Source organism: Nesoenas mayeri (assembly GCF_963082525.1).
Source record: "Nesoenas mayeri genome assembly, chromosome: 3".
Taxonomy (NCBI): Eukaryota; Metazoa; Chordata; class Aves; order Columbiformes; family Columbidae; genus Nesoenas; species Nesoenas mayeri.
Genome location: NC_137544.1, coordinates 98,772,931 through 98,800,885, shown reverse-complemented (window position 1 = coordinate 98,800,885; position 27,955 = coordinate 98,772,931). Strand labels below are relative to the sequence as shown.

Genomic DNA, 27,955 nt, shown 5'->3' with positions numbered 1-27,955 from the left:
CAAGATGCCAGTGAAATCCAGCCAAATAAACTAACTATAGATGTGCCATGAGCAACTGAAATGGAGTTTCTCTTCATATTCCTGTTTGTTGTAAGTGGTATTTGAGTTGATGAGAGCACAGTTCTTGGATTGAAAACACATGAAAGTGAAGTGGAAAGGGAGTCAGTGTAATCATTAACTGACTCACCTTCTGGATGTGACAAGTAATGAACCAGTCTAAACTTGCCTGAAGCTTTCTTTGGGACAATACCCACAGGGGAAACCCTCTTACGCTCAAGTGAAGCGTTATCAAATGGGCCCTCTATTTTCCCCAAATGCCAGCTCTTTTCTGTTTTGTCTCTAACCACCTGAGGACATATAACTGCTGATCTCAGCATCCCCGCCAGTATTTGCATCTCGGGGCTTAAGTACACGATTGTAAAATCCCCAACACAGCCGTTTTTTTGTGAAAATTGTGTATGCTTTATGTGTTTTTTTTGTTTTTGTTTGTTTTTGTTTTTTTTCTGCTCTCACAACCGGGGAAACAGTTCATCTGCCCGCACTGGGATTTTTTGCCTTTGCAAACCTCTTTAACCAGCATTTGGCTCTTTCCACTTTCTTACTTCGATCTGGATGACTGCCTGAAGCACCTGCTAATGGCCTGAAGCGTTCAAGCCGAAATTTGCAGTTTGTGTCCCACCCGCGCTCCGACTGTTCGTTACCTGCCTTCTGGAGCACCTGCCACGCGGTTTGGGCTCATGAACCTGCTCCCTCCCCGCTGACAGCAGCGCTCCTCACACCACCCGCTCTCCTCTGCTTTGTCCTGCTCTCTCCTCTGCCCTCCGCAGCCCCTGCTTCAGCTTCGCCTTGGCCTTCAAGGTATTATAACATCGATGTTGCCCCGCTTGTTCTAATGGTTGGGTGAAGAACGTGGGAGCAAGGGTGATGCAAAGGTAAATCAGTCACTGTGGTCATCTTAAAACCTTCACCATGGCATTCACGAACAGACTTTGTTATTTTTAAATTCTTTATCTTGGGTGAACCAGGGCAGCTTATCGAAGTAATCTTGTTGATCAGTGGTGGTCAGAAGCCAAATGGTAATTCGGAAAAGTAGGAGACAGTACTGCCACTTTACAGAGAAGGACCAAAATAAACCTGAGAGACCCAAGGAGCACTCCTCCCTTTCTCCTGTGCTTGCTGCCTTTTGATGATCTTTTGTATGCTTTTCCATGTGGTTGCTCCTGATGCCTAGACATAGGGAAGGCTGTTAGACTTAGCTCTATAGGCTGTATTTCATGCCCATTCGTTCATTGCCCTGGCAAGAGGCAATCCTAATGGACGCTTTCAGAAGTAGCATCTTCCAACAGGGCATTTTCTTTCCATTCTGCCTTGGGAAGCATTAGCTTTTCCCAGAGCCTTGGTCTGTGCCGAGGGTATCATTTACATGGACCATCCCTTTCGAAAAATGTGGTTGTTTTCTCTGTTAGAAGGATGCTGTTAACTGCTACAGAAGAAGCCTGAGCATTGGCTTCCTACCTGGGTGTTTATGCCTACGGTACCTGCTGGTCCCTTTACTGGTAGGATCACTCTTTTCCCAACGAGCTGTTTTCCTTAACACAGCCGCACTGTGCCCTCTACCCACCTTCCACGTTAGTGCCATGTAGGGGTTCCCCCAGGAACCAAAGCATCTCCCTGTGCGCCTGGGCTGTGAACTGGGGCTTGTCCACACCAGTGATAGGGGCTCTTGCAGAACTGGACAGGGCAAGGGCTGATTTTTTTCTGTCTTGTTTTCCTTTGGTTGCCTTGAAATAACCCGAATTAATTTTGTGGAGACTTTAGTTTGCTCCCATGATGGGACTGCTCTTTGTGCAGATCTCTTGCATGCTATATTTAGGTATGGTTTTTGGAACACCATGTGACCCGAATCAGATAACTTCTGAACTACTAATCATGTCTTTGACACTGAATCCCTTGGTGGCTTTGGGGCATTTTACAGTTGTTTTCTTACATACAGAATGCAAACAGATATCTGTCTTGTTAAAGCTGTTACCAGGGTTAAATATTTAAGACATTGTTTTAAGCTAAATTTGGTTTTATTATTTCAACTACTACTTGTTGTAGTTTTATTGTTTCTTAGATGTTTAACTTCAGAAAATGATTCTTTACCATCTCAGTTTTTCTTAATGGATGACCCTGTTTCACCATTTTAAAAGAAAGAAACAAGTTTCTGCTGTATTTGTAGATGAAAATAGGGCAGAGAGAAAAAAAACCTAAATGCCCTCATTTCCTGCTCCACACAAACTTTCTTCCTTTGTTTACTAGCTGGTCAATCCATGTAGATGAAAAGCCCAAAATGTTGACCTGAACTATTTCCCCTCACATTAGTTATGTCCCTTTCCTTAACAGGGGAAGTTAGTTATCTGCTTGGTTTTTTTCCTGATTATTTGAGTTGTGCAGCCTGACTTGTATCCTGCCCTCACCCATTGCTCGAGGCCGCCCAAGCCCTGGAGGAAGCAGAGGTCCTTTGGCTGCTCATCCAGCAAGGCTGGCGTTTGGAGCCTGTCATCCATTCCAAGGCATCATCTCTTTGTTGCTCACGTCTGTAATTGCCACTTCTGTGTCTTGGCTACTTCTCCAGGGAACTGTAGGACTGGTGTTTCTATTGGCTTCACCTTTTTTTTTTGCCCTGATCCGTTAAGGTCTTTTGATAGGCAACTAGATCAAAAAGCCTTTTCAACCTTCAGTGTTTGGAAAGGAGCTTGGTTTGACTGGGTAGTTAGTCAGATGAAGAATAGGAGAAAATATGGAAATACCAAGGTATAGTGGACAGAACAGAAAGGAAGAGAATCCTTCCTTATTGGAAAGCAAATGTATTAAGTCTAATTATACATAGTAGCTTTTTTTATTTTTTTAATTCCTTCAGAGTGGTATCCTTTGCCCATGTGCTTATTCTTTCCCTTCGACAATAGCAGTAAAAAGCAAAATAATATATACAGCAGAAATCAGCTTTGAGAAAAAGGTACATAATGAAATATCTGCCAATATGTGCAATATGTTTCTGCCAGAGGAAAACAAAACAAAACAACAACAAAAAAACCCCACAACATTCTTATATTTGAATCTCTGAAATGTAACTGCACCAGACTAGTTGGGGAAAATCTGTTTGAAGATGTATTACGTTCCACGATCAAATGGAAAAAATGGCACCTGTCATCATATTTAGAAAACAGCTGGGTAACATGGCCAAGTGCCATAGTCTCTTCTCACATGGCCTTTATGCTGAAACCATCCAAGCTCCATTCTCAGCAACTGGAGAAACCCTGTGCCTTTAAATGGTTACAGAAACGTCTGCTTAAGGGCCAGCTCTTATTGCAGCAAAGCCTGCTTCTGATGCTTCTAATTAGCAGTTAATGGGTTATACTTTACTTTTATAACCAACCCAGCAGGCACTCTTCTGTAGTATTTTTTGGCTATTTTTGGTAGAAGATATATGCAATTGTGCTGCTCTTCATGCTTTCATTTTGAGCATGCAGAAAGTATTAGAAATAAATCACTATCTGAGATTATTTTAGCACTCAGATGCTTAAATTAAGTCTGGTTAAGCATTTCCTAAATGTATTTTCTTTTATTTAATATCTTAGAAAATGTAATGGGTTAATTGCCCTATCTGATCTTGATGCAGAATCTCCTAAATAGATACATATTGTTAATTTTGTTAATTAAGGTATTTATATACCCAGAGAAAAGCTTATATGTATATATATATATATATTTTTTTTTTTAATTCACAAACAGAGCTCCAGTATGTATTAATTTAGGAAAAAAATGTTTTTGCAGCTGAGCAGAGTACAGGTACATGCAGAAGCTTAGATGCTTCAGAAGTTAGATGGACTTGTGGAAATGAATGATTTTTTGTACTTACTTTGAGTTGGAATAGCAATGGCATGAGTACCATTAAAGATCTGCAGTGCTAAATGTGTGTGCACATACAGGTATATATGTGTCAGACTACATATATGAATCTGTGCATGTGTACCTATACATTTTTTTGATAGGGAAATACATTTACATACATTTTAATTGGAAGATGATACTATTTCACACTCAGGGAATTCATTTTAGTGGCAGTTTCTAGCAGGAAACCAAGCTCACTGATACTGCCTTTGAACCTGCTCTCTTCACTCAGGCCGTGCTTCCAGTATGACAAGGTCTAACACTGGTCAGACTGGAACAGGAGAGGGAGCTCTCACTGCACCAGCCAGGAAAGGGGAGGACGAGGTGCCCAAGCCAAGGAAAAGAGGGGGAGCCACCACCAGCTGCTGTCAGAAGCAGGTGAGATGTGCCCTCACTCTGCTCCCGCTTACTGCAGTCCCTTCACCAAAGTGGAGAGCTGGGCTTCTCCATCCCTTACTCACGTCAGTAAAACACACACACACTCAAGTTTGGCACAAGTGTTAAGCAATTCCAGGTTATATCCATGGCTTGCAGCAAAGGAAGCACCACTTCCAAGGCTCTCAGTTTGAAAGCACGTCCCCGTTTGAAAGCATATTTGTATTCTCATCCTGATGCAGCACCACACTCGCTAGCTACAAGATAAGCACTAAACCGTTGAGGTTGTATTTGTTGAAGGCAACGAGTTCCAAAATGCTGTCCAGAAAAAAATGTGGAAACTGCCATTATTTTTACGCAGTGAATACTAGAAAGAAAAACAAAAGAAAAAGGAAGGGATGGATAGTGGTGAACTAGCTCCCTCAGCGTGATGGGACAAGGGCAACTCAGTTTTTGTCCTGATTTTTGAGGGTAGAGGAGGGAGTTGTTCTCCGGGCCCTCCCAGCTGCTGCCTGTGGAGCAGAGGGACATCTGCTGCGCTGGGCCAGGCCCACCTCGTTCCAGGAGCAGATCCTCACTGCTTACTCTATTTTCCATTCCAGCTTTCTCAGGACAGTGCAGCAAGACACTACCCCTTGCTTGAAGTGAGGCTGTAGTCAAGCCTCTCCGAAATTGTTTAATGTTTGCTCATTGTAATCAGCAAAAATTATTCTGACATACTCAATTGTCCTTTAAGAAATAATGTGAAGATCGAGAAATTCCAGTGCTAAATTTTTAGGGAAAGAAAAAAAAAGCCATCTCCCCTTGAGTCTGGTAAAAGCTCTGCTTTCTCCCAAAGCTTCTGCAGTGGTAAAATACATCTGCACAGTCTCATCATAATGCATTATAAACTCAGTTTGGGGTGTACAAGGACTGCAGGATTAGCCTCCCTCCAACCTCTGTCTGAGGTGTTGGTCAAAGTATTGTGGCTTCTTAGAGCTGCATTTCTGACCTCCACACCAGAATGGTGAAAGCAAGGCTGAGACACCACCAGTTCAGTGACAGCATCCCTACATCTGCATCAGCCAGAGCTCTGGGATGACTTTTGTCCTCCCCAGTTTCATCTCCTGGTGTTTTTTGCCAGGGCAGGGTAAGCCAAGCTTTGCAGTAGGTGAGATTGCCAGGGAGAATTTCATCCAGAAGAATAAGGCTCCTTCAAACAGACTTTGGTTTGAGTTCTCAGGTCAGCGTGGGAAGTTCCCCATAAAAGCTGAACTTTGATGTTGGCAGCCAAGACAGATTCAGAAGTTTCGGGAACGTTTTTTTTTTCTTCTTTTAAATTATCTGAAATACAGGAGGCCTGTGAATAGGATATTTTTAGACTGCACATTCAAGTATACAGTATCATAGTATGACAGCAAATTAAAATTGTTATAAAATCCTTTCTCTTTTTTTTTTTTTTTTTTAAGAAATGTACTGTAACTCATAGTAGAAAGTTCGATAAAGAGCAGTATGCTGCTCTGCACAGAAATTCTGCTCTCGTGACTAAATTGAACATCACTGGTTGCTCTCATTTAGATGAACCCTTTTGGAAGTTCTTTTTTTAAAGCTAGCGGATTGGACTTCTAATTTTAACTCTTAGGGTTTATAATTAGAAACATTTCCAAACTTGTTTACAAACACCTGCACTTGACAGCGTGTGTCTGCAATTTTAGAAGGACTTGCTTGTCACTTCCAGTGGGGGTCGAGAGGGCATCTGAGTTCTTTTGTGTTTGCACGGTTAGTTTCAGGACACTGCAACAAAAATGCGTTTTTAAAATAAGATTACAAATATGCAGAGGAAGATTGCATACACCTAATCAGCAAATAGGTCTTATTGAGTAGCTGTGGATTATTTCAAAGTCAGAAGGATTGTTAGTGGTCATTTGGAACAAAACTCAAACTGGCACCCAAAGGAGAAATTCCAGGAACTAATTTTAGCAGTTTGGTCTCTATCTTGAAGAAGATGGTTTACAGGTTTTCTGTATTTATCTCTTTGAACATACTTCTTTCTTGCCAGCTGTCTTTCAGAATTTATTCAGAAAGAGTTTAAAAGGACTTTAGAATAAATCATTGTCTTTTCTAAGTAGCTGAATGTACAGTGAAGCAACAGAGCATGGTTCCCCTCGAGCTTGGGTGGGACGCATGTTACACAAGTCTGTATGCAACTTGTTTGCAATAACATGAATATCATAATATGTTACTCATTGGTCAAGTATATAATCACAGTAGAGATAATAAAAGTACTTTATTGAAAAAAAACCCTTTGGCTCCTCGATATGCTCTTTACACCTGATTTTTAGCTGTGTCATGTAAGTCAACAATATTTCTTACCAATTTCTAGTATAATAGGAAAGATTATCCTTGCTAAAAATTGATAATGCATGGGAGAGTGGCAGGAAGAACCATCCAAATATGCTTCAAGGGTACGGTTGAAGCAGAGGTAGTCAAAGTGGACTTAAGTGGTAGTGGCATAAGGTGTCCTATTGATTGCTTTATGCTCTTGTTGTTACTAATTAGGACAAAAGACTCTGGTTAATTAGACCAGCCTGTTTGGCTGTTGTGTCCTCTACTGGGAACCATGGCCAACCTTAGAAACTCCAAAACAGGAGAGGATAAGGAGGCCACGGAGCAAAATGGTTTTCGTTTTCTGCTGCTTTGTTTTCCAAAAAAACACGGACCTGGATCCAGATGAGGAATCTGTGTTAATGTCAAAGGATCATGTCCTCAGAGGTACTTACTCTCTATCAATTTCACCGAGAGTTGATGTAAGTGGAATTAGGCACCTAAATACCATTGTGTATGCATGTTCTTTGAAGTTAAACCTGCAGTCTGCAGGCTGTAACTTGTGCTTGACCCCTCTGCAGAGTACACAGCATATACTCACTGGGGGACTCTTCCAAAGCAATTGCTTGTAAGTAAACAAACAGATAATTAAATAAAGCTTTTGAAGTACAGTGTACAGGTCTGAAGAATTTGTTTTTTCCATGTGTAAAACAGCTGTGCCTCATAGCTGTATTTCTGAATTCCTTTAAGGCAATATGATTTTAGATTTTAACAAGCATTCACTTTCTATGGCAAACAGACTTTTTTTTTTTTAAGTTATTTTTTTAAACAAGTAGGCTAACCAAAATGATGGTGTTATTTAGACAATCCACAACGTAATTTCTTAGAAAGTATGGCTGCAATTCATAAACTAAGTTGTAAACACATTAGGCTGTTACCATCTTTGAAAACAGCTTCAAGCACAGTTTACAAGCTCCAGTGTTGTCAGGGTCCCAGTTGATCAGAGTTAGAAATATCTGACATTTTAGAAATTGCTCATGATTCAGATATGACCATAGAAATTAGACTAAAGTGGAATTTAATACCATTTCTTGCTTAACTAGAAACTTCTGTTTTATTGTGAATTCTATCTGGAGAAAGCACTTTGCCAACTGATGTGCTGGGGAAATGTCGCTTCATGCCAATGCTTTCAGTTTTCCTCTATTTTTGTTTGCTTTTGTCAGCTTTATGCCGACTTCCCCAAGTGTTAATATGTAGAAATGTTTCCAAAAAGGTTGGGAGAGGCTCAAAAGCAACAACTGTGCAAGTGTAGGAAGGTCCACCTATCCAGCAATACCTCAAAAACATGCAAAAGCCTCTTTGATGTCAGAAGTCTCAATTGACTGTGAAGTTAGTGACAAGTTTTTTCAGATGGAAGACCTCTATGGAATATTTGTGACCTCTGTGGAATATTTCTAGAGTTACCTAATCAGAGTAAGCCTCACTGGCTCTTTGGTGTGAAGCTTTGGGTGGAGTGTGTGGTGTATGCATGAAGCAATCCATTCTCCAAATAATCTGCCTGGCTTCTGTAGGGAAACAGCATGGAAAAATCTCTCTTTTGGTGCATTTAAAGGAATATTGTCGTCTTCAGAAAATGGTAATTAAGATAAATGGAGAAGTTGTGGAAAGAAGGAAAAATGGCTTCATTGTTCTGCTTTGGTTCTTCTCACAGTAACTCTCACTTCAGGTAAAATTGTTACTCCTTGCAAATAATTCCATGGTATGATTGAATAGTTTGAGCCACAGCATGCACAGTATACCAGCATGATTTAAGAACTGAATTCATATCCAGGTAGCTGGGCATACGAAGGTGTACCATATACCATAAGAATGGAAGTTCTGGGAGGCAATATCTGATTGTGGTTAGACATCAGCCACAGGTGTAAGGTGATGGCTTGCATATTGCCCGTGGCAGCGACTGTAGGTGCCCAATCTATGAAGTCTCAGCATTGAATTTATGGGCTACATCCCCAGGTCTTGAACACATGGTACATCCTTGCAGATCCTTTGCCCACTTCTCCCATAGTACATAGCTATAAACAAGTTTTTAAAAGCCCATAAATAGGTGTAAAACATGCGTTTTTCATAGAAGGAATGAAGGTAAAGAGAATTGTGATTATTCCTGTGGCCTATTGCAAATTATCTGTAGCTCAGATTTTTGTGGCTTCTTATTACCAGTGCATATGCTTTATATGAGCAGCTGCTTTATATTTCTGAAGTAATCCTGTACCATAAAAATGTGTTTTTCCTTCTTAAAGTTGTAACCCAACTGAAGGGACCCAGAGCAAATGTGTGTGGAATGAAACTACTTCAGGATAACCTGCCTTGGTTTAGGGGACGGTTAATGATAAATTTATTTTTGTGACCTGTCTGCCAAGTATTTGTACACTAATTAGGTCCTATTTTGAGGGCAGAGCATGTGAGCTTGTAAAAAAACGCCTTGTACAGGATGGAAAGGGCAAAGGGATTTTTGGCCCTAGTGAGTGCAAAGCATAGCATCACCTAAATGTGTGCATTATTTCCAAGTAGCATATGCACCTCTTGGCTCATATGGAGCGACTTCGTAAGTTTGCTCATGGGAGTAGCTGTAGCCAGCTAAGGTGCTCAAGAGTAGAGCACTGGGGAAAACACTGAACTGACTCAAAGCGTAGTCATAGTTTTAAATTTTATATAATGTCTTTCGCAATATAGTAGAAAATTACCTTTACGACTAGCGTGGCAGGACCTGTTGTATAAGTAATCCAGCCATGGTGCTGGTTGGTATCTCACTTTTCACTTGAACCTCTCTGCGATGCAGGTCTTGGAGAAGTGAGTGCCTGGTGCAGTCTCTGCCTGGCTCCTTGGTAAGTCATTCCAGTCTTTCTTTCTGAACAGTCCCTTTCCAAACTGCTGAGAAAAAATAAGGGTATTTTTTCATAGAGTGCTTTGAAAGAGAGCTGCTAATCAATTTTTCTTATTATTTTATGCCCTGTGATTTTTACACCACCCCCACCAGCTGGTTAATCATGCAAAAGCTGAACACTTCATTAGCCAGAACATGTTTGCCCATGGGCATTTCTGTAGTAAATTAGTTCTTTCTATTTATGCAGGTAAGTCATGGCCAAAAGTCTTTAAGGTGCCAAAGGTAAGGGTTCAAATGAATTCTTTTTCTGAGTTTTCAAGAGAACTAGGTTTAACCTTGCACGCTGCTGATTTGAAATAACTTTTGAATTAAAGATAACATGGATAAAAGAGCATTCTCAGGATGTTCTTAAATACATTGTGTCTTTCTGGATCTCCAATTTGGCCTTTGTAGTAGCCTGCCTTAAAACCAAAACAAGCAAATAAAAAAACAACAAGAATAACAAAACCAAACACAAACCCACATTTGTACCCATCCATGTGTGCATATATATATATATACACAATATCTACATCTACATGCAGGGACTGTGTTTATTTGAGTGGCATATGGCATGTGGCATATTTACCAGTGTTTTTGCTTTCTTACTCTGTGCCTTTTAAGCTATTAATTGAAAATATGTGGTTTGTAGATGCTTTTTTTCCCTCAAATCAAATGGTGCCCTCTGAAAGCCTAGTTTAGCTCGACAATGAATTTAGCTTTCAGGCTTTGGCCATTGCAATATTGTTTGAATGCCACCATTTCCTGCAATCAATGTAATTTTATATCTACTTGGAATAGAAAGTCAAGATGGTGATTGCCTTAATTTAACTCAGTGTTGTATTCATTAAGGAGCTGATCTCGAATTCCTTTCAGATCAAAGTCTGTCTTGATTTCAGTGGAACCTTTTGGCGCACAAGGTGTGCAGTAGCCTTCTAAAATGTTGTCATTGTGACTAGTGAATAAAAACTAAATGTGTTGCTAAATTTAGGCTGTTGCTCATGTCAGCTTCCTTTTCTAAATGACGGTAAGTGCATTCCATAAATAGTATGCCTCTTATGTTGTCATATCTCTTTGGCTTGCTTTGCAGTATTTTACAGGATATTTGCAAATGAATTTTGTGTTCAGTAGGCAGGGGATGAAAATAACACTACTCATTGGGACTCCATTAACCCGTAGCTAATGAGGAACCATTTCAAGGGCTGGAGGAGCGTAATTCAGATTAGCCTGTGTGCCAGGCTGCTCCGCTCCCACTCAGGCTCGTGCCGCGGTCCAGGGGGGACAGAGCTCGGTGTGACACAGCTGGCACTTCGGCACGGACTTTTGTCAGTTAAGGTTTCTGTGCTTCATTTCCCTTTTTGGAAGGTAGGAGAGAAGAGTGAGTGTGTGTGTGCGCGCACGTGTGCGTGTGTAGATAGGTGACGGTGATCTTGACCTCCATAGTCAAGTGTTTTGAGATGTAATGAAATACTCTATGAACACTATACTTGTGCCTGTGGGTTGACAGCGTTGTTACTTGTAGAAAAGGGTACTACTTGGTGACAGTAAAGGTGGTCCAGACTGGCCCTTAATTAATTTTATTTTCAAAATCTATATTAGTGACTGTCATGAGGGCACCTGGGCACTTTACATCAATAAAACAATCAATTTAAAAAATGTGTAGACCAGAACTCTGTGTTCACTAACGAAACTCCTGTTCCCCGTTACGACTAAAGGTCAGTCCAAGGCTGGCCAAGCAAGCAGGACTCGCGTTTCTGCACCTCGGCGCTTGCCAGACGCGGCTCTGGCGGAACACCACCGGCAGCAGCTTCCAGATGCCCGCGGTCCTTGCGGAGAACGTCTTGCTGTTGGCCGATGACTTGTTAACCCCCTGCAAGTCTGAAATTGGTTTCAGGACCAACGGAAAAGGTGGAGAAAGACTTGTTTGGAGACCAGTCTCAATTAAAAATGCAACTTCAGCATTTGTGAGCAGCCCACTGAAGTACAGGGACTTGGTGGAGCTGTGCGGCTGGAGTAGAGCACAAGAGAGAGGCTTCGTTCTGAAGAGCAGGCTAGAGATCTCTTCGCTGAAGAAACTTTATTGATGATAAATGTTACATTATGCAAGCTTAGCAAATTCTCTAGGAATATAATGCTTCCCAGCTTTTTCTTAACATGTGTTAATATTTTATGATACCTGTGCATTAAGGGCCAGTTCCTACAAGGTTTAAGTGAGTTTGGGCTGCTAAATTGCCTTTATGGACTTTTAAAAAAACACTACCGATCACTATGGATTAGCTAAATTCCCAATCTTGCTTAACATGCTGATGTTATAAAATCAGCTTGTTTCTGTTTTCAATGCATTAAGTGAGCATATGTAATTAAATTAAATGTTGTTGCAAAGTTGCATTTTATTTATTTGTATTGGTATATTTGGGGTGATAATCCAACTTTAATATATATCTGATTGTGCAAACAACATAGAAACTAGGAGTTCCTGGACACTGGTGTAATTTTTTTAAAAGCGAAATGGTAATATATTTGCATGTCTTGAAATCCAATTGAACTCAAGCTGAGCTTAAAAATCCAAGATCTGATTCAGGAGAATTCAGTCCCATCTGGCCGGTGGGTAGCAGGTGTGCAGTGTGTGTGTGTCTGTGTAAGGGAGGGAGGTGATTGCAGCCAGTGCAACGTTTCTCTTTTTCTGTAAAGCTTTAATTCCAGTTTAATGGCGTGGTCTGAGGCTCTCTGCAGTTTAAGTTCTTGCATAATTACCAGTGTCTATTGTTGTTCTCCATTTCTAGATAACATAATGGTGACGGTGAATGCCAGAAGTAACTGTGCAGCATTATGGAGAAATACGGTTTCTAATTCATAAAGTTTTGACTTAGTTTCTCATCACACCCAAGACTTTTGCATGGGAGAGTGCATTTTTACAAATTGATAAGTACATGATCCTTGAAGACTCAAGGAGGAAGGTTTCATCGTGGTGTTTGGTGTCAAGGCGTTTTTGAGGGTTGTTGTGTGTCCCCACAGTAACATAGAGGTTTGTTTCATCTTTTTATTTTTATAAAAGCAAAGAAAATGTATTATGCCATTGCTATTTGCAGCAGACTGTAGACATGTTCTACATTTTTGTATTACTGTGATTATAATGAAGGAGAGTTTTTTAATCTTTACTTCAGACAACTTTACTGGTCCAACTTTATACCTCGTAACCTTCAGAAACTTGTCCCAGCCATTCTCATTTTCCTCTTTCTCCTTCCTTTTCTTCATCTTTTGATCAGATACTGCCAATTACCCTCTGCCTGGGAGCTTTTTACTTAGGAGGTTTAAGAACCTGCTCTTCCTTGACTTTTAGCATTAGCTACCAAGTCAGCTCCCTTTTACACTCCTGTCAACTCTTCCAACTTTTAAATATTTCCTGTTCCTTTTACTTGTCTTCACTGCTGTATAACTTTGTGCTGGAAAGTCTTTCAGCACATGTGGCTTTTATGGGAGTTGGCAGGCAAAGCACCACTTACTTAACAAAATAAGTAAGAAAACAGTCATATTACTTTTCTAGTTTTTAACTTCACACTACTGCAGTAATGACATTGCTACTGTATTTCACAGGGTTTTTTCATGGTGAACTGATTTAATTTCTAATGTAGAGCGAAGCTGGTGCTGTGTTGCCAAGGCAAGTCCATCTGGTTTGACAGACAAAATAAGCGTTTCTCTGGACATCCTTGTAAAAATCTCCCTTTTATTTGTTTGTTTTACAAAGTTAAATAGAAGAGGTCACCCCCTTTGACAGAGCAAATTCTTTTTTTTGTTTTAGCAATAGGGCTTTGCATGAAAACGTTTTTTTATTAAGCAAGTCATCCATACTGCACTGTAGGCTGTTTGAGTGTAACAGTATGTTACAGTCTGCAAAGTTAATGCAGTTAATATTCAACTGAACTTTTGGGGGGTTGCTAATCCCTTAGGCAGGCTTAGCAGAAAGGGCAAACATATTTATAGCACTTTGAATCAGACTGCAGTGAACGAGTAAGAGTATGTGTTATACCATGCAAATGTTATACAATTTCAGGAAAGCTCAGTGCATAATCATCTTTTAATAGTACTTAAGTTGGTGAAAAATTTTATCTGTAAGCAACAGAGTTGTTGGTTCAGTGGACAACAGGTCTGTTAAAATGAGCCTCTGTGAAAGGTTTTGAGATTCCTGTTCTGGTGATAAATTCTGCAAGTTGTGAACAGATTTATGGGCTGTTTAATTGGAAGCTAACTGTATTCTTTAAGCTTTGTCATTTGTATTGTTCCCTAATAGGATTTCCTTGGACTTAGTCACATATCTGACTCTGTGTGCAGGGTTGTCAATAGCCTATTCCATATAGACCACAGTCTCTTACTGTCTTTGTAAAAGTAAGATGACTCCTGAATGGTCTTCCCTCCAGAGTAAAAGTATGACAATTGGGTAGAGTTTGCTTTGGTTAGAGCCTTGGGTGCGCTGGGCAGAAGAAATGAGAATTAAGTCACAAGTTGCGGGAAGTTAATGGAGAAGCTGAAGTGCTCCGACTGAGAATGTCTAACAAGGAGGACCACTCTTCTGCGAGATAGAAACTCTCCGTATTTATGTCATGGTCAAAACTTGTATTGAGTGTAAGGTTATATGGAAAAGCACATGAAGGCCATGTAATGCTACCAATTCATCAGGAGCCAGATAAAATCCAAGATCATGATTTCTTTTTACACAGAACTTGGTTGTGTAGAGTTTTTAGACTCTTGTACAGTTTTTAGACGCCCATCAACTGGTAGTCAATAAAGAGTCATTTGTACTTTTTTTCGGAGAGAGGCAGATTAAGATCAGACTGCAAACAACTGTAGTTGATATGGGAGACTTTTAAGGTGAAAATATGATGCCATACAAACATATAATACAGACCTGGAAAAGTGGCTGTTTTATTCTAACTATTTTTGATGGATTTTACAGTTTGGTTACTTCTTCCATTTTTTCTAGATTTTAAATGTTGGAATGAGTGACTACAACATGGAACTTGACCTTAAAGAGGGCTCAGGTGCCAGAATTTATGCATGTACTCAAGTAATTTGTTGATTTGCCATCTTACCTGCACCTGCTCTTTTCTTTTTGCTCTTCATAAACAACGTTGGCCATTTGTAGTTTTTCAGGAAAAAAAAGTCATACGAAATAATTAACGTGTCAGAATTGCTAGGAAAAATTAGAAAAATCTTTTTATTTGTTATATTTTCAGTTAGAAATAAAATAACTGAATACCAGACTAAGTTAAAATTGTGTACTGGAGTTGTTATTATCAGAAGTACCAGAAAATAACTAGTTTATTATATGCAAAAGTTTGAATTCTAGAATATATTAAAATATTAGCTCAAAGGTCAAAAGCATCACCAGAGGAAGGAAGGAAATTAGAGGGGAATTTGGGCTAATCGGATTAAGACGCAGGAGGCCCGTAACAGGTGCACAGAGATGATGTGGTTGACACTCATGTGGGTTCCTTTGGTTCCTCAGCCCTAATGTCCCCAGCTTGCAGTTGGATCATGTAGTTTGTGTCCAAATCCTAAGCAAGATTCAACCTTATAAGGCTCTCTAATGAGACTCCATAACATTTCTGTCACTTTATTAAATAGTAAATACAGACATTTGTAGTAAAGGCCTAACTTCACAGGGTGTGCTGGTGAAGGTGTGCTGGAGCTACACATCCTGCAGCCATCTTGGAGCTTAGAAATAAGTTAAACTGTCTGCAGTTTTATTGGGAAAACAAAGAGTTAACATGCCAGTGATGTTAACTGTGAGAAAAGGTATGTGTGTGTGTTACTGTGCTGTACTCTATACATTTATGAGCTCTTTTTATAGTAGCATTCCCAGCAGCATTCCCAGGAGCAGTCCAGGTCCAATCAGGACTGGTATGCCATTGTGCGAGGTGTTGTTCTAATTCATGTGTAAATGTGGAGTGGTTGCTGCCCTGAGGATATTACAGTGAAATTACAAACAGGATAAAAAATAATAGGACGTGCGGAGGAGAAGGAGGGCAGCTGTGGTGAGGTGCACTTGTCTCATCGGGGTTGTGGTACATACAGCCCGTTACCAAATCACGGGTATTTCACTTATTTAAAAGTCTGCTGCCTTCAAAACAATTAGGCTCATTGTCTTTCATTTGTGTCTTAGTTATTTAAACAGAAAAGTAGAAACTATGAAAAGCATTGCTCCTGAGATCCTTCTAGCTGCCTGTTTCTAGCAGTGATCAACCCCAGGCACTTCAAGGAAAGTTATAAGAGCCTCACAATGGGCAGAAATGGAGTAATCTTCTCTCTACACAGTCTCATCCTAATCTTTCATTATTAGGGATTAATTTAAGCTTTGAAGCATGAGGTTTTTAAAAAATTACATTTATTGTTCCCCCTCCTCCACCGTCAATATTGTTTAAAGTATGAAATATCCTCCCAAGGCGGTGATCTGAGCTGTTCTCCTTGGTGTGCTGACCAAATTTGCAGCTTGGGAATTACTGTGGTGGTTTTGCTTCCTCTGATGCCAGAAGACTCTGGTAGATCCTTTTCCACAGCAGGTGGGTGAAGGCAGAAGCACATTGAGCAGTTATGGCCTGGGTGTTCCGATGTCACCGTATGTCAAAGCTGTGCTGCTGTGATCAGAGCTCTCCCCTTTGTTTTACTATTTTAGTGGCTGATTTGCAGTAAAGCACAATACGAAATAGCCATAAATAAATCTGGGAACCTTTGTATGCATTTCTTTTGCTAGCTGTGTACATATGAGCAGCTTGCCATTTGCATATGTGAATCTTGTTATAACAATTTCGGGAAGTGATTTGTTAATAATCAAGTTCTCAGAACAGCTCTAAATCGGTAATTGATGTAGGTCTGGATAAAGCAAGCCTTCCGCCTGCCTATTTTGTGGAGCATTTTTGGCAAGTTTCAAGCTAGCGTGAAAACTGGCCATCAGAATAAAATTTAGGACAGCTGGGATGCTTTGCAGTGAAGACTTTTGGCTCCGCAGTTCAAATAATCACAATAGCAGCCCAATTTAGCCTTTGGCTGGATAGGTTTGGCAGGGCACAATGAAAAATAATTATTTCATGGCCTGCTTATTTGTCCCTTAACAAATAAACTCTCTGACCTATGCAGGCTTATGTAAATATGCTGCCGTATGTGGGGTTGTAGAATGCTGTCATGTCCCCATTTGGTATGTTTTATTTCACCCTCATGTTACGAACTTTTTTTTTGTTTAGAGTTCTGTTTGGGAAGCAAAGAAAGAGAGAGGCAGTATTGGATGCCGAAGCCCAGACAGCCAGGCACAGAGTCTAAAAAGCCATCTAACAGTCATCTTTCTGAAAACACACCCATTAGTATGCAGTGTTTTCACTGCTGTAATAATAAGAGCAATCATGATACGAACAAGTCCATCTCTTCACAGCCTTCCCACGCGGGATGGAGAATGACAGCTCCTAAAGCATTTGGATATTTGCCTGAATGTATGCTGCTTAGCTAACCACGGTTCAACTTGCTCTCCATCTTATGGCTTCCTGGATATCCTTCTCAATTGTTTCGGTGACAGCTTAAAACGTGAGACTTGGAGGGGAGAGATAAAAGCTTAGCGAAAGGCTTTTTGTATGTGTATTTAAGGGGAAGTTTTATTACATTTGATGATGGAGAGATGTGCCACACTATTTTCTGTTCCTACAATTTTAGTATTTGCACTTTCTGTTGTACTGGTAGCAGCCAATCCATAACGTTGTCTTTCTGTTTCCCACTCTGGAGGGGGAAAAATACACAGAAGAATACAGATTGATGGGTTTGTCTTCTGACATCACCATTTTGGTTCTGAAACAGTAAAAGAAATCCTTTTTCCCAGTGATCCGAAAGATCTCTCTAGAACATCTGCCTTTACACACTCATGCACATATGCACGCACGCGTGCACAGGCTCTCACTAAGGTGGCTATGATCTGTTTTTAATAGTGGCACTTCTTCTCAAAGTGTCATTTAAAAAAACATCAGCAGTCATGTCATGCATCGGGATGAATTTCTAAATGTAAATGAGATTCTCTCAGTAATTTATTTACATTTGTTTTCAGCACAACAAATGAGACATCACGTAGCTTCATAATTTCCCATGACCGAGTCACCAGCATGAGGTGTGTAATTTACCCTGATTTAAGATGCTTATCTAGAGGTTCTTGCAACAATACCTGGTTAGGTTTTTTCCTAGTAATTTTGTTGGCTTTTAACCCATCTACTTCACCTCCTTCTCCATTTTTCAGTTGAAAAAGAAGCATAAATGTGTCTGCTTCTTGAGGCCTTTTTTCAGTAGAGCCAAAAGTGATGGCTTTGTTGCCTTGTTTTGTGTATTACTTTCCCTGCTATTTCCTTCTCATTTGGTAAAACTCATAGCAGGCTTCCAGCAGCTAGACTGAACCTATCCTGATTTACAATCTGATGATGCAGGAAGGAAATGTTGATTGTGGACATTTCTGACGGGAAAATGATTGTTTAGATGTGAAGCATGAAGGGGAAGTGTCCCGCAGTCATTACTTCTCCACTTTTTTCAACTAAAATACTAAATCGTAGGCCTGGTCTTGGCTCTGCTACTGACTTTTGAGTTTTCTGATCTGCCTGTGGCTGAAGTGATACTTAGATTGAGGGGGGACATGAATGCAGTTTTCAAATAATGTGGACAGAGTCATGTACTACAAAGCCCATTTATTTTAAGTCCATAGTTGGAACATTTAAATGCCTAACTACTTGCTTGAGTATTTCAAGTAGGTAGATGATTAAAGGTGCAATGTACCATGCATACAATTTTGTACCTCTTATCTTGCAGTCTCAGTTAAGGCTTGACTAAAAATCAGTGCAATAGCTTTTCTATTTTACAGAGTAACAACACAGGAGAACTGAGAGACTTTTGTGAAAGTTACAGTTAGTTCAGTGGCAGTACAAAATGCTATGCTGTATAATTATGCTGTGGCAGTAGTTTGGGATGTTATTATGCAAAAATACTGTACATCTTTCTGGAGGTGTACAGGGTTAATTGTATGTGGGTGTTCTTTTCCTCACCGAGAGGAAGCATGACATTTCTTTGTGTTCATTCCCAAAGCAAAATTCACTGTCTTCCTTTAAACTGAATGAGCAGATTTAAAAAAAAAAAAAAAAAAGAATAGATTTGGGCTGGCTTTTAGTGTGCATTGTATGTACTAGGATGCAGTTGAGATTTAAGTTTTGGCCTGGTGGCCATTTCCTTAACATTGCATGGATCTAGCACCAAATTATGCTGATGGCCTGTCTATCACCGAATTATTTACAGAAATGCAGTTAAATTATAGAAATCTTCCAGACAAGCAGTGCTCTGGGCAAATTATTTCATCAAAGTTATTTTCCATGGTATACTTAAGCAAAAGCTTAAAGGAACAACATGATTTTTTTTAATTATTATTTTTTTTTTTTAAATGTAATTATGCAGAAGTCGTAACAGCCCCCTTTTAACAAATAGGTAGTTTTCTACATGGGAAAACTGAAGAAACCAGGTTTTGAAAATCTCTGATCTCTGTGTTTTCCTCAGTTTGAAGCAAAAGTTTTACATTATGGAAATGCTGGACTAGGGTCCTCGGCAGGGCGGCCGTTTCTGTGCACTGTCAGCTCATTCAAGGTCTTGGGACTGTTGTTTTTTTCCTCTGCAGAGTTACAACTGCACACCTCTGTGCACTTGTAAAATCAAGTCCTGCACAAGCACATCAGTTGGTTTTACTAGTTCTCTGTCTCATCGGAGTCCAGTGGTCACTGTCGGCTTTTACAGGGAAGTGCATTTGTGTGTCTGAAGGCAGTATAGGCTTTTACTGCGTCACCCCCATCTAGCAACATTTGAGCTGCTGTATGATTATGAAATGTACGAAGATACTATAAATCCTAAAAACAGCCCTAACTCCCTATTCTAATTGGCATCCTTTCAAATTCTGTTCCAGAGTTTAGAAATATAGTCAGGATAGAACATCTATATTTGGGTTTATATGTAATGGTCGTACCTAGTAGTTCACTTGCAGAAATGTTGACATAGACCACTATTTAAGGACTCTGGATGCAATATTTTATGTTTAACTCAGTGTTCTTAATCACTGCACTTTTTGTTTTTTAGTATTCCATTTTAATATGTTTGCACTGTGAGGCAAGAATGCCTTCCCAGCCTCTGCATGGTTGTGTGCTTTTTGCTTAATGAATACAGAAATTCAGGTTTTAAACTGACTCCCGTGCATAAATTCTACTGGGAAAACAGGTGCTTAAAATCTGTGTTTTGCAAATCTTTCTCTGTCCATATCTTAGGCTAAAACTCAGCCACATTTAGATGGGGGTCTCGAATGGGACCTCTGCACTCAAGGGCCCAGATGTTTCAAAACCTTACAGGTGTGAGGAAGGATGGCAAGCTCAGAAATGTGTGAGAGCTAAAGGTCTTTGCAAACCGGACATCTGATTTAACTTCATTTCCATCTGGCGTTGGGCTGTTCGTTGTTATGTGAGGACTGCACAGGGTTTTGAGGCCAGACCTGGGGAACCGCTCTGGAGCTCAGCTGGGTGGACTCAATCCAGGCACATGAGAGGCAGTGAGACTGCAATAGCTGGAGTTTCATTATATTGTTCAGGGATTTTTCTTTTTTTGCTTGGTTGCAAATGTATGTGAAAGCTGAATCTCCTTTACTTGTGATCCTTAGCAGATGCAAGTCTGATTAAGAGCCCCCTTAATTTAGAAATGCTCATAAAGACAGGAAGATACTTAAAGCTGGCTTTGTCAACAAAATGGAGAAGCTATGCTCTCCAGGCCCATTAACAGTGGTGCCAAGATGGCCGCCGCTGCACAAATACTGGGAATTAAGTTTCTAAAAGACCCAAGATACTACAAATTGTTTATCTCACAAGTTCTTTACTCCCCCAGTTGTAATCCATATCTCACTTATTGCTAGAGTCAACAGTCTAATAGTAACAAAAAATACAACCTTTCATCATCTATTGATTTTCAATCTTTAAAAACTGACAATAAGCTATTTTTTGTCCAATTTCTCAATAAATAGGAACATTTATTGGTTTTTCAGTTTTATTGTATTACATTAGAATATATTTTACTGCATATAGTGGGTAATGTAGCATCAGGAGACATGTTTACGTTCAGCAAGTAACTTTCAAAACTATGTAGCTCAACTGAGATTAGTAAACAAATTTGTAATACCAGTTTAATTTAGATTACAATGCAGAATACTCAGGCTTGAGCTCATTTTTCTATTTATTCTGTTGTGATCCTCTAACTAATGGACAAGAATTGTCATAAAAAGTAATTACAGTGGAGCATCAGTAAAGGTGAACATCTACTTTCTTCCCAATCTGAGGGAGAGGGAGGAATTTTGTAGTTAAATAAGTGTCACAGTTTCCGTGTTTATTTCCTAGAATTCACCACAGACAAAGCTGTACACGTTGGGCAAGTCATAGATTCTGTCCATGTGATGCTGTGTGTCAAACGATGTGGTATGAACATCTTTCTCAGTGACCTCTGCTATCTCCCGTCTCCTTTTAGAAAAGGAGACAAACTGGGATATGATCTAGCCGTGGAAGACCCCTTGGGATGTGAATCCTGAGTTGCCTCCCCTCTGCCACCTTCCTTCATGGTGGAAGATCACCTACTGGGTTTTTCCTCTCCAGAGCCTGTCAGGAGACACTGGAGATCAACAGTTGCCTCTTTCTTACTCTTGTGATGAGAAATGGCAATTTGATGATACATTTATCAACTGTAGAAGAAGTTTAAGCTTTTTAAAAATATAATAATAGTAGTTGTTGTTATTATTATTATTATTATTATCAATAATAATAATAATAAAGCAGTTAATTTCTTCTCTGGTGATATTCAGCCCTACAACCAAAGACATTAAGGTCTCCATTGTTTTAATCCTACCACCAGAAAATCTGAGATGGAGGTGCTATTGCTGAGGTGAGGATGTACAAAACAACCTCTGCTTTAAACCAGCTGTGCCACTGCATCTCCAGTACTGGCCTTTGCAGATCCGAGTGGTTCCTCTTCTTCAAGGCTATTGAAGTAGTAGGCTTCTCAGATGAAAAATTTCACCTCAGTCATGGAACATTTTCCTGTACACTACAAACACAGGGACAGTTCTGGCTTATGTTTCATAACCATTGCACAGTAAGTGGTGAGAGAACCATTTGGGCAAAAGACTTCATTTTTGGTGAATTGGGTGCAATTCTGCAAGGCATGGGCTCTTGCTCCTGAGCTGCTGTGAATCTTGCTGTCATCTCTGCCTCACAGGATCTGATGCACAAAGGGTTAATAGATATCCAATGACCAAAGCCATTTCTATTTCTCTTTATATACAGAAGTGAAGTGGAGCATATAAAATTGGAAAGCAGAACCAAACCTGAAATTCTCTAACTTTGACTAGTGTGTGTGTGTGTGTGTGTTATTTTCCCATGATCTTTAATTACATTCTATTCTGGAGGGGGGAGAGGAGGGATGCTAATCTGGTGCACCAAGTTGGGGAAAAACAAACTGATTTTCAGCAGGAGTCTAGATGACAGCACACAGCAAATGCAAAATTTGACATTCATATGAAAGTGAGCTAAGCAAGACCAATAGAAGAGAGCCAGAGTGTCTGCAGCAAGAGGAATACAAGTGGTTTGAGGAATACAAGCTGTTTAAGGAAACCGCGGTTTTTCTATTTATTGAAATACCGCAGCCGACCTTTAAGGTGGTGGTGATACAATGTAGATTTTGTAGAGCAGCACCAAGAGAGATGGCTGTTATAAAGGGAATGCGTGATTGGATTCAGGTTCATGAGAAGCTGGGTTTAGAAGAGGATTGCCCTTCTCTCTTTGAACACACAGTATAGTGGGGTATGTCTCGTTGCACTGAATGGAATGATGCTATTTTCTGCACTGCTGTTTGCTGTGCTTGCTAATGAATTTCCAAGGGGTGTTTGAGCCTGCATATTTACTGTAGAGATGCTTGCAGTCAGTTGGAAGAGATGTGGCTGAATATGAAGCTTAGTTCTGTGTACATACAATCCTGCTCTCTGTGATTCTACCTCAAGTTGTATATTCGATATCAGTCTGCAATAGTAAATAATTTGTAGGAGTCCAGCTGTGACTTAAGGCTTCTCTATAAACAGCATCCAGGGTGCAAAGTCATGTGATACCCTTTTTATTCTCTCACTGGATGAAATAACCTTTAGAAAACTATTCTCATTTCCTGTCAAAACACTAAAGCAAATGAAGTGGGTGGACGTTTTTGCTAGGCTATAGCAAAAATGGTCTCTGCCCCTGTTCTTTGGTTCTTCGTCCCCTGGGCTGGGAGCTGGGTCACAGCACATGGCTGTGCTCTCCTGCACCACAGGGGCTGAGTTTCTTTGCAGAAGTGAATATCTTTGCTAAACAGCTTGACTTAGCAGCACTATACAATTGTGAAGTGTAAGTATTTGTTGCGGGCGGGAGTGAGCAGACTATTTAAAAACAGAATTCCTAGTGCATTATAGTGTAACCTTTGAAAGGCAATGGAGAGTCTGACCTAAATGTATCCTAGGTTTAGGCACAGGTCTAACCTTGCTTCTCCAGACTTCCCACCCCCACATCTTCACGGTCATTAGCCTAATATTCAAATATCAGTGGCAAGTTTTGTCCTGGTGGCTAGCATATTCCAAAGGACCTAAGTTCTTCTGTGGGAGGAGGACCAGGGCAACTATGCTGTGTGCCAGTTTAATGCCTTTGAGTGGCACGAGAGCATCTTTTCTGCTCCCCAGCAGTGCTAACCTATGAACTGAATAATCATGGAGCCAATGAGTCTTATACCTCTCTGCACCAGCTGTGGCTGGTGTGGATCCCTCGGGTGATATTGAAGATGAAATGAACTCTTGTGTGCTTGGATGTGTCGATTTTGAGCAGATCATCAGTCAACATCCGTGTTGTTGTCACATTCTGGGCAGTTTACCTCTACCCCCAGGAACACTTATACAAGTGAGCTTTAATCTGGATTCCAATTTTAAATCTAACTTTTATTTGAACCCTTAGGAAAAAAAAAAAAAAAGTTAAATTGAAAATGAAGATATGTGAATGGTGGAATGAGAGGGTGTAGAATAATCAGGATGCTGTTTGTCTTTGGTAGATGCTAGAAAGTAAAGGAACATACTCTCCTCTTGCTCATTCTTTTTTGATCCAGCCCATTACACACACTGGCCTCGACACCTTCAATAATTTCCTATCAGCTCTGTTGCTCAGAGGCCAGACTTCACTCCCATACCTTTTAGCACTGTTCTGGCTCGGGGTGTTCCCTCGGGGTGTCCTCTGCACTTGCTACTTCTTACCACTCTCAGCTGGAGAACACACACTGCACTTGGGTATCCAAGCCCAACATCACACTTAAGCCATACAAAGGCCACTTGAGATCATTTACAGTTTTCATTAGCTTTCTAAAGTAGTTGCTCAAGAGGTACAGTGGCTTTCCTAGCTGTTTGAACTCCTTTGGAAGGCTGGAAATTTGGGTCACTAGTCTACCAGTGGCCTACAATTGTTAAGTAAAACATTGCACAAACATAACTAATTGCACAATTAAGATTGCTTTCTCTTCATCATCCCATTCATCATATTCCTCATCCACACCTATAGTCAGCATGTGGCATTAACAAAGGCCATATTCGTAGCATTAATACATTCCTTTTGTAATGAAAATGCCTTTTGTAGATCCCATTGTTACCTAAGGGTGCTGTCAGCATGTTCAGTAAGCCTGAAAATGGTGTGTAGAAAGCCTTGTAGTGGACATCTCTTTTTCCAGTGTTTGCTGGGAGTGTAATGCAGTGGAACTCCAGGATACAAACGCGGCAACTCTCAGAGCTCAGGAAAGGGACCTGATGCAAATCAGCAAAGGAGGCCCCTTTTTCTTAACAACATTGAAGGAAGTAATAAAGTGTTTTGCTACTTCTTAAAATCTGAGGCAAATAATACAGGATAGCTTTTCTTCACAGCGGACATTTCAAGGTCATTAGTCCTGTCAGTCTGACATAAGACGCATAATCAGTTCATTCTGATAATCCACACCAAACCCAAGCAAACCAAACCTATGTTGAAAAGTGCAGGAGGTGACAGGGAAAAGTCTAAGAATGTGTGTGACGCAAAACATGAGAAACTACCTGCTAGGCAGAAGGTTCTGTGCTTGAAGGTATTGAGGGTGTGTTTGCCACTCCTGTAAGGACAGGGTGGAAGCATCTTGGATTAGAAGCCTGAGGAGGTCTGCAGCACCGTAATTCTTGAGTAAAGGAAATGATGTAAGTTTCTACTTCTGGAATCTTTCCCCACAACTCCATAAATTTAAAGAAATAAAACACAACAGAAAATTGATTTTTGAATGACAGTGAATTATTGTCATTAGAGGATATGTAGTTTTGTGTCAAGAGAAAAAAAAAAACCAACACAACTCGGTGTACTATGTGCTACTTTCTGAAGCATTACTTAATGTACCAGTCATTGCTGGGAACATGGAGTCCTTTTAATGCGAGTCAGGTAATATGTCATTCTCTCTGTAGAAACTCTGTGCAGCAGAGACATGAGTTATATACTGATGTAGTTATCAGAATATCATGTGGTAGCACTAATATGAGTCACTACAGTGGAGTTTGCCCCGTTTAAAATTTTTACATAATTAAATGTAAGTGAGTCATTGTCCAAATTCTGCCAAAGTGCAGATGTCTTTAATTTAACATATGCAATTCAGCTTGCATCTGCCTTCCATAGAGTGAGCGCCTTTTCCTTTGTACACAAATCCGGGGTAACTCCAATCTGGGAGCAGTTTCCTTTCACCATTCAGCTTCTAATGCTCCCATTGAAATCTGTGGCAGCTTCAGTAAAGATAGCTGGAACAGCCAGACCTTAAATAGACCTCTGCTTCAGTTTATGTTCTGCTGGTAATTCTTTAAATACACATAGTTAGATCAAAACAAGTGAATTTTTGTTTCTGTAATAACAAAGGATTTGGCCTATATATCCCAGTGAAATACCTTCAGTTGCCTTCTACAACATCTCTCTCTGCACCAAGGCAAAGACCAGAGAGAGGATTAGAAAGGTAAGGCAAGGTTCTTTAAGGGAAAGCAAGCTGGAGATGCTTATAGAAATATTGGGCTTTTTTAAATTATAAACTTAGAGATGTTGGATTGCTTAGTTCTTGGGGGTAGTTACACCAGATTGGTTTAAACTGATTAAAACTACCCTCCATGCAGTTAGCTACATTATTGACATTTCTGAAGATTTCACAAATCATTTGGTGTCTGAGGATGAGGATGTACTGTCTCTGAGTAATTTGGCTAAGTAGGCAGCAGCTTTTATTTCTCGCTGTCTCTCCCTCTCTTTCTCCCTCTCTTTTTCCTTCCTCTTTTTCTCAGCTGTAAATCTAACTGTTCTCCATTTAATGCTGAAATGTAACAAAAATGTGATTAACCATCACATTCGGATGTAGTTTTGCTGGGCAGAGAAGGCAAGAACAGGCATATATGGAAATGTTGGAAAATGTCTGTTTAACTCATGAGAGACAGTGAAAATGACTAAGGCTGCTCTGCTAATTTCTGAGTCACTGAGCAGATGTTATTTTTTTCTTATTTGTCGATGTCTCCTGTAATAGGGACATTAAATAATGTTTACTGCTGTAAATTCTTGCACAAGAAGGGAAGAGTTGGATTTAAATCCATTTCAGTTTCACCTGCAAATTGGTCTGGATGATGTACCAAACATTTGATGAACTTGCACTGATTTCCAAATGTATTGCCAGTCATACAGTCAGGCAAGTTTTGTATGCATTACTGATTTATTTCAGATGTTTAGCACAAACTGTAATGGGGATGACTAGTTCATTTATTTGGGAGTTTTGGCCTCTCTCTACAAGCTCTATACTTGTAATAGTACTAATAACATATGTAGGATCCTGTTCTCGAAAGGTAATGTTTGAGTCCTACTCCCAGAGTTTTCCTTTTGGACTGTAAAATGGTGTGCTGCCTTTCTTTGGACCATAGAATAGGAGGCTCTGTTACAGGATAAACTTGTAAAATTTGTTTTGAAAGTCAGGCTTTCTCCTATGGAAAGACTGAAGGCTTATGCAAGAGGGTAGCATGTATGCTAGGCCATCCAGAGAGCAGCTAGCCAAGGGGGAGTATATGTTTCAAAACACCCTCTGGGAGTCCTGAAAGCTGCCTTAGTAATTTATTGATGACAGAGATGAGAAATAAATTCCTTCCATAATCTCCCTCATAATCTGCTCAGTTAATACTGCTAGCAAAGGGAGAAGGAAGTTCCCACACCTTCACCTTCACCTGCTACAGAGAAAGGATTATGCAGGTAAGCAGTCCTGCGTGCCAGGTAAATACAGTTAGACTCAGCAGCACGTGATATTTGACATCCTCAGTGCCTACTCCTTATTCCTGTTACATTTAAGTGTTCTGCCTTGTTTGTGATCTCTGAGCTTGTTCCTGTTAACTTCCCCACCCACCCCCCCAGTAAAAATCTTTGTTGCAAAAAATAAAGCTGCATGGATGTGCCTAAATAGCGAAGCACAGTGTCCTAAATGATGTAACTCAGGTTTTGGGAGCAGGATAATTGCAGTAGTGTGAAGCTTCTTTTAGAATAATTAGTCTTACTGAGAACCAGGGTATAAAAGCCTTTGCAGAGCACAGTAATAATGCAGTTACACCATTTCCAGTATCTGTGTGCCCCCGTACAGCACTGCAGAGCAGAGCAGGCGAGCCCACAGTGATGGTCAAAGAGTGATTTCATCTTTGCAGCCCTGTGCCAGGACTTCGATACAAAATACGTGGGATTCATTCTGAAGAAATCAGTGGCACTTGTCTTCCATACTAAACCAGGAGGCCTTTGAGATCATTAAAAATAATTTTTGCAAAGAAGAAGTTTATGTTCCCATTCATGGAGCCAAAGCCCTGGTTACTACCTGGCACTTGTCCATCCAGGAGTGAACTCTGTTTCAGCTGTATGCACTTGCAGATGTTGAGATTTCCATTTCAAAGTACAAACAACTCTAATATTAAAAAGGCTGTTTCCCCAGTGGGAATATGGGTTGCTTGAGCTCCTTGACTTTTCTTTTTTGTCTTTTGATCGTATATTATAACACCTTTAGATCTCTCTATAACTTCTGGGTTTTTTTTGGTCAGCATCACAGTGGACAAAATGTCAGTAGAACTTAAAGTGGAAACCTCTTTAGAGAGTTAAAGGTTCTTTTCCATCACCTGCTCTATGTTTGACTCTGCTACTTCTTTCTCTTAGGGTTTGGTCTGCTGGGGTGCTTCACTGTTTAATTTAAATTACTTATCTGTTATATAAATAAGGGATAGCCTTGACCATTAAGTAAATCCACTGATGGAGAGAAAAGGGATTTTCTAGAGCACCT

The 27,955-nt window shown here is 40.1% G+C and overlaps 1 protein-coding gene across 3 annotated transcripts in view; it reads left to right on the top strand.

Annotated features, from left to right (window-relative positions):
* ESRRG (estrogen related receptor gamma) overlaps positions 1-27,955 on the top strand; it is a gene marked incomplete at its 5' end in the record, with an annotated part of 369,448 nt that overhangs the window by 13,935 nt on the left and 327,558 nt on the right. The window contains 2 exons of one of the 3 annotated variants that reach the window (XM_080340927.1): positions 9,449-9,494; positions 9,741-9,775. The exons of 1 other annotated variant lie outside the window; for it this stretch is intronic. In XM_080340927.1, the coding sequence (XP_080197053.1) occupies positions 9,449-9,494; positions 9,741-9,775 (81 nt within the window). The remainder of the gene's footprint in view (positions 1-9,448; positions 9,495-9,740; positions 9,776-27,955) is intronic. One more of the 3 variants, XM_080340926.1, reaches the window with a different exon arrangement.